At 32.2% G+C, this 7016-nt stretch overlaps 1 protein-coding gene across 1 annotated transcript; it reads right to left on the bottom strand.

Moving 5' to 3' along the window:
• Positions 1–3076: 3076 nt before the first annotated feature.
• On the bottom strand, positions 3077–5505 carry LOC136227979 (small ribosomal subunit protein uS12). The gene is made up of 4 exons (XM_066016778.1): positions 5387–5505; positions 4545–4700; positions 4338–4464; positions 3077–3390 (listed from the first exon to the last, which is right to left on the bottom strand). The coding sequence occupies exons 1-4, from the start codon at positions 5389–5391 to the stop codon at positions 3250–3252; spliced, it is 429 nt and encodes a 142-aa protein (XP_065872850.1). The 5' UTR covers positions 5392–5505; the 3' UTR covers positions 3077–3249.
• Between the last annotated feature and the right edge of the window lie 1511 nt (positions 5506–7016).

The raw sequence follows: 7016 nt of genomic DNA, 5'->3' as shown, positions 1-7016 counted from the left end.
GTCAATGAATAAAAAAGTTCAGGTGCCATTTGGTGATTAATGCTTACTTACATAAACTGTCATATCCGTGTCTAAATTTCTAGAATTTATATTTTGATATTAATATATATTATACTTATTAGGTTTGTGATATTAATTTGGTGTTATAGGAAAAGTTTGAGGTTAATTCGATGGCTTTATGTGTAAATTAAAAGTTTAGGTAATTTTAAAAAGATTATATAAATATGGAGGATCAAACTGGATTTTTTTCCGATTTGGATATATATTGCAGCAGAATTCGGATGATGATGATCATCTTTCTTTTCTTTTTTCTTTTCCTTTACTTCCTTTTGCCTCTTCATCATTTTTTATCGTTCTTGAACCGTTTCTCCACCGTTTCTTTGATTTACGGAGATTCGACCGTCCGAATTACTCGAAATTGAAAACATAGCATCCTTATGCATAGTTCTAAGTCCTAACCGAAGAGTTTTTGAATTTCGGAAATATTTGGAGGGAAAACATCTTAGACAGAATTTAGAGAAGAATCGATCGGGTCAATTAGTAGCCAAGGTAAGTAACTATCAACTATATTTTGAGTTTTATGTATATAGATAGATATATATAATCAAAGCATTTTCAGACAGTGATATTTTAGGGTTATACAGAAATTTTGTAAAATTGGGGTTTTTCATGATTTTGCTTTTTATTGTGAAACTACGGTTCAAATGAAACTATTAATTATGCTTCTATGTGAATTTCAGATTTTACTTGATTATGTTGATTTAAGGCTTAATTTGGTTGATTTACATATATACATATATGTTTTTGGTTTCAATATATATCTATATTGAACAAAATGAATTTGATGATTTCTTAAGAATTGTTTTTGGATTAAGAAATCTGTTGCAGTTATTGTTGTTATTAGTTTGGATTGAAGTCCAAATATGATTTTTATGATACAAAATGACTAATTGAAGCCAAATGATTTATGGTTATGAAATAGTTTGAAATTTGAGCACGTTATGATTTTATGATTTTATATCCATCGAGAGTTATCTGGATCGGTGGTTTTCTCTTTGAAGACCATGTTCAGTGAGGGACATGGCATGTGTACACAGTCTGAAGACCTATTGGGTATGGCAGCGAAGTGTTGGGTAAGACCATATGAGATAGGCAATGTTAAGAGACGTCTCGACTATATATGTGGTTATGGATTGATACTTAATGGGAGAAACTCGAGGATGGATACAATGTTTTAAGTTCGTTTGGATTATGTTTTCGGTTATGATTGATTTTGATATAAGGTTTTACGTTTGATGGATTACGAGTTGGTTTGATAAAATATTTATTTGATTACAAGTTGGTTTGATAAAACATTCATTTGATTATGAATTGGTTTGATGAAACATTTATTTGTTTTGACAATAGGCATTATATATATAAAGTTATATGAACTTAAGTTTTGTGTATATTTTATAAGGTTTTGATTAAATCCCTTTATAAAGGTATATATATAGCTATATTAAGTAAAGTTGGTTTTTATGGCTGATAGTTTCTTATTGAGATTTTTGTCTCGCCTTTTTAAATGTTTTAATGTTTTTAGGTGAGAAAGTACAGGATATAGAGAATGTTATCGACCGTTTAGGCGAGGTTTGGAAGTTGGCTGCTTATTGTTAGAATTATGGTGTGTTGATTATGATCTTTCTATTTCACGCCCGATGCCGATTGAGGTCGTCTAGGGTCGGATGTGACATAGACTCTTTTTTTTTGTTACAAAACATAGACATTAACGCCTTTAAAGTACTAAGAACTAGGCGAGAAACTCATAATGTTATAGTTCTGTCAATATGTCAGCACAAGGAAATACACAAAAAAGTTTTGGTGTTACACCTTATGATATAGTCGAAATTTCCTATCTCTGTTAAAATTAGCAGAAATTTATAGAAAGAATCTGGTTTAAGAAGAAACAAATATGCCTAGGTTAATCAAGTTGCTAACAATTAACTCATGCTCAAGCAAAATTATCATGTAAAAAATCCAATTCAATACATGAAGAATAGAAATAAATCAAATTGGTAATATATTGATAGTACTAACAAGTAGAGTAGAAGAACACCAAAATATATGAAACATGTAACTCTTAGACTAAGACTCCTACAAAATTTTGGGTATCTAAATAAAGTGTATGTACAACTTTTATTAAGACCTAGAAATTGGAAAGTGCAATTCAGATTATCACAACAGTAAATATGTTCAAACCCATTGAATTAATAAAATGCTTCAAATTAAGTGATATTGATTTGGAAAGTGCAATTCAGATTATCACAACAGTAAATATGTTCAAACCCATTGAATTAATAAAATGCTTCAAATTAAGTGATATTGATGAGTCAAAAGGCTTCAAATTGTGGAGGACTAACGACTCTTAAACTTGAGTGAAGAAGCAGGTAGACCCAGCAAAATAACTATGAAAAAGATGGAAGCCTGAAGGAGAGCCAAGCAGGAGAAACAATATAAGTAGCACTATATTGATAATGTTGACAGCACTATATGGTTGGAGGTTACCTTTGAACGCAAAATCTCGTGGTTGGGCTGTCTTTAGGATCACTCTCCTCCAGCCAGCCTATATTGATGATGGCAGCAAAAACCCCTTTCGATTGTGTTGTTCTCTCTTCACTCTCCATCTTCAATAACGTATACTGTCCTCAACTACCAACTCCTGGAACTGCGTTATCTGATTAGAGCAAGGGACAGAAGAATGGAGTAGAGGAAAGAGATGTGGAGAAAGGGAGAAAGATTATAAAAATTTAATAGGGATAATATGATGATAAGTTTGGGATCAGTGGGATGAGTATTATATCAACGGTATAGAAAGAAAGCAACAAAAATCTACTTTGTTTATTAACAAAGTAAAGATAGTCTGCACCTTTAAAATGTACTTAAAAGTGTGATCAGGTTCTATCAAAAAAAAAAAAAAAAGAGTGTGATCAGGATTGTAGAAACCACATAAAGATGCTCTAGGTTGGGTGTTGACATTTATCTCTAATGGCCGGTGTCCAACTAACAAATGTTCTAACCTTTCAGATGAATACTAATATGTCATCGAACAACATTAACATAATTTAGAATTTCCAGGAGAAACAATTCGAGTTCTAAATTGAGAAATAATAAGTCGACAAAATTCTGCATTACATATATCTCACTATGAGCAGAGCTATGAGGGGGAGAAATTAGGAGAAAATTGAATAGAACATAACTTGCAATCAAAATCTAAGACCTAGGCTTTTCTTTCTTCTCTTTAAACAGAGCCAGAAGTGAGACACCCGACACCTTCACCACCTTGAACCTGACTCCGGGAATATCTCCCACAGCATGACCCTTTCTTCCAAATCCAGCAATCAAAACTTCATCCTGTAACATTTACAAAGTCATTATTAGTACAACATTATATACATAATATAAACATTCAGTCAACACATCTTCCATACAGTACAACAAACAAGAAAAGACTTGTCCCATGGGCAACATTATTTGAGGTGTGAGTCTCAGGAAATTCAACATTTTCTAGGATGTGTAAGTAAAACTTATCAAAAGCCTTTTTAGATAATAATAATGTTCTTGCAGAACTACAAATATGTGCATTTAATGCTATGAAGCACCGTTACAGGTAAACAAACAGCATTTTCTAAAAAATATGAGATAAGAGTACGGCAGGGATACACCAAATTTTATATATATATATATATAATGTGTGTGTGTGTGTGTGTAACATTCAGAAGTCATTATAAACCACAAATCACATTCATAAGTCATTATACAACCACAAATAACATTCATAATAACTAAGAATTCATTGATTCATCAAAAAGAAGCATTTAATACTTCAAACTATTCAAACTGCTAAGTCATACTCTTCTAAGAAGACATTTTCATGATTTTCATCTACAAACATTTAATACCGATTAGCTTTTAGCCTTTTATTTATTTTTTTGCAAATAAAAGGGTGGGTGCAGGCAGACTGGTTTAGTTAATTATTTATATTAGGCATTTATATTTAAATTTTTTTACATATTAACTCCTATTATTGTAGAGTTATTTTATAAAAAAAAAAATCTATATTTTACCTAATTATCTCTGAAACGCATCCCCAAAGATCACCGCATATCCCCATAATTAAAAGAAAAGAGGATACTTGTTTTGACATCCCATATGTATCCCCAAAGTATCAACCTCTTAGAAGTATCAGTGCTTCATAGATTTTTAATCATATAGGCCAATCTTAAATAACCGAAAAATAAATTTCGTGTATGACTATGACTGAAAAAGATTAGGAGCCTTGCAAATATCAAGGCACTTACATTTTCTTCAATGTAGTTTAAGCAACCATCATTGGGTACGAAGGCAGCTATCTTCTTTCCATTCTTGATCAGCTGAACCCGAGCACATTTTCTAATAGCGGAGTTAGGCTGCTTAGCTTCAATTCCACTGCACATGTGGATACATAAATATTATTAGTAACAAGTTATGAAGCAATTTCCTTATTGGAAACAAGATCCGAGTCTTACATTTTCTCTAGAACAATGCCCTTGGCATGTGATGAACCAGCAAATGGTTTCTTCCACTCATTCCCAAGATGGGATTTCTTGTATGACTTGTCTGCCCACCTTTGCCTCCTGCGGTGGGACTTCAGCTTACGAGCAGCTCCCATTCCACGAGTTTTCCTGCATTAGATTCCCATTTCATAAATTATAGTTACCAATAATAGATGAGGAGAAACCAATATAATCAAGCCCCACATTTGAATCTTACCGATCATAATGCCGCAAAAACAATAACAGATACAAGGAAGGACAAAGCAGAAATCTTTTAAGATGTGAAAACCATATGAAAATAAAATTAACGCTTACTTACTCTATGCTATGATTATCACATTACCTAATAACTATGAAGAATTACTCCTATATAATATTTGCACTACAAAGATATGCATATATTTAGCAATTTTAAAAGAAGAAATATTAACTAATAACAATTATAACATTTAAAAGACTACAATCCGAGCAATTCAAGTTATCATTAACAAAGCTTATATTAAGCAATTTTAAAAGAAGAAATATTAACTAATAACAACTATAACATTTAAACGACTACAATATGAGCAATTCAAGTTTTCATTAACAAAGCTCCAACATATAAATTCCCCACTGATTTTCGCAGGTTTCTTAGATACCATTAACAAAGCGTAAGGATAACAGAACACCAGATCTTAGTTATTAACATCAATTAAACCATAAACCAGATAAATGGTTGCAGAACATTTAAAATAAAAGGAATAAGATATGATGCTAATATGAAGAAATCTAGAATAAAATTAGTGAAAGAAAAGAAAAAATGGCGAGAATCTAACCCCATTTTGGCTGAGGAGAGGTTGCGGCAGTGGAGAAAGTAAAAGAGACGTCGATGTGCAGAGAGGGCAAGCGCGGTCAAGTGAAACTCTAAACCCTAATAGCTTTAAGGTATATATATTTTGAGTTGACAGAAATAGTGTTATCTGTTTTTGTATATTTACTTATCTATCCCTATACGGGCTTGTGGCCTTCATCCGACGATACTGAACTCTAAACATCTTCCTGGGTTGGGCCGGAATGATTATAGAGAAAATTACATTAAAAGAACAGTTTCAAATTTATTATTTTATAGTTAACTACCTATGAAGTTTTTTTAATAAATATATCAGAAATTCATCTTTTTTATTTTAGTTTTATCAAGTTGTCCGTTACTAATTTAAAATCTAGTAAAAAAATCCATGAATTCATACTGATTTTCCGTCAAATTCTGAATTTGACATAATTAAAAAAAATTCTAGGTATGACATATTGTGTAATAATTTAAAGAATTATTAAGTTTTATGTAACTGACCCATGATTGATATGTCATTAGAGGGTGAAATTAAATATTGAGGAGTGAAATTGAGGTTAGAAAACAATAATGGGTGAATTTGCAAAACCAAAAAGGCCTAATTGAGGCAAATTAAACTGAACGAGGGCTAAATTAAAATTGTAAAACGAAAGGGCTTTGTTGAAAATGTTTTGTAATCAAGGGGTCGAATTGAGGTGGTCGAAATAGTGGGGTGAAATTAAAAGTATAACGAGGGTCAAATAAAAACTAAGGAAATGGAGGGGGAAAATTGTGAATCAACCGGACTGAACCAAGACAATCCTAAACAAATAAGGTCGAGTTATAAATAAAGAGGAATTAGGAAGGTCAATTTAGAGATGAGAAAGATTTTCATCGTCAAATTCGATATGGATCAATGGTGGAGATCTAATTTTCTAGGGTTAGAAACTCACTTAACTCATTTGAAGCAACCGACTACATTCTCTCTCCTTTCTTTTCGCTGCAATCCCCAAAATTTTCTTACCCGAATCATGGCGATTTCTTCTGTCCTTCACTCTTTATTGCGAAAATATGCAAGGGTCAGTTGCTAACTCATCTTTCAAACGATTTTAGATGGTTTCTTAGGACCCTTTCTGAGATCGTGGCTTGTTTCCATACGTTTCACTTGATTTCAAATGATTTCACTCTCATCGTAACATAGTTGCACTTGATTTCTAAGGGTTTCATACAGTTTCAGGCATTGCGAGTTTTACTCACTTTCAGGTAGATTCAGGTATTTTCAAAGCATGTTATAACTAGGTTTCACTCGATTTTAGGCAGTTTCAGTCACTTCCAAGTTTAGCGATTGCGAGTTTCACTCACTTTCAAATAGTTTCAAATGGTTTCACCTCTTCCTTTTGTCTACCTAAAGTTTTGTAAGGCCAGGTTCAAACATGCAAGAGTTAAATCGTTCCTATATTCGTTTTTATATTTTTTATTCCTCTTTTCTTCTCCAATCTATTCTGACATATTTTTTTTCCCTTATGAGTTAGTGAAACTCTTTTTTAGGTCATCACACCAGCTAGGTTTCGGATATCGTTTTGGACAGACATGAGAACAGTCTTTGTAGTGGGTCGTTTGTTATTTTAAAAAATGAAAAA

This window comes from Euphorbia lathyris, chromosome 4 (assembly GCF_963576675.1).
Source record: "Euphorbia lathyris chromosome 4, ddEupLath1.1, whole genome shotgun sequence".
Taxonomy (NCBI): Eukaryota; Viridiplantae; Streptophyta; class Magnoliopsida; order Malpighiales; family Euphorbiaceae; genus Euphorbia; species Euphorbia lathyris.
Note: the sequence above shows the minus strand (reverse complement) of the source record. Positions and strands in the feature narration are given on the sequence as shown.

Excerpts from the sequence above, each read along its gene's own strand:
- LOC136227979 (XM_066016778.1), bottom strand. Across the intron at positions 4,465-4,544 it reads GGCATTGTTCTAGAGAAAAT|TGGAATTGAAGCTAAGCAGC; the intron begins GTAAGACTCGGA and ends CCACATGTGCAG. Across the intron at positions 3,391-4,337 it reads TAAACTACATTGAAGAAAAT|GATGAAGTTTTGATTGCTGG; the intron begins GTAAGTGCCTTG and ends TAAATGTTACAG.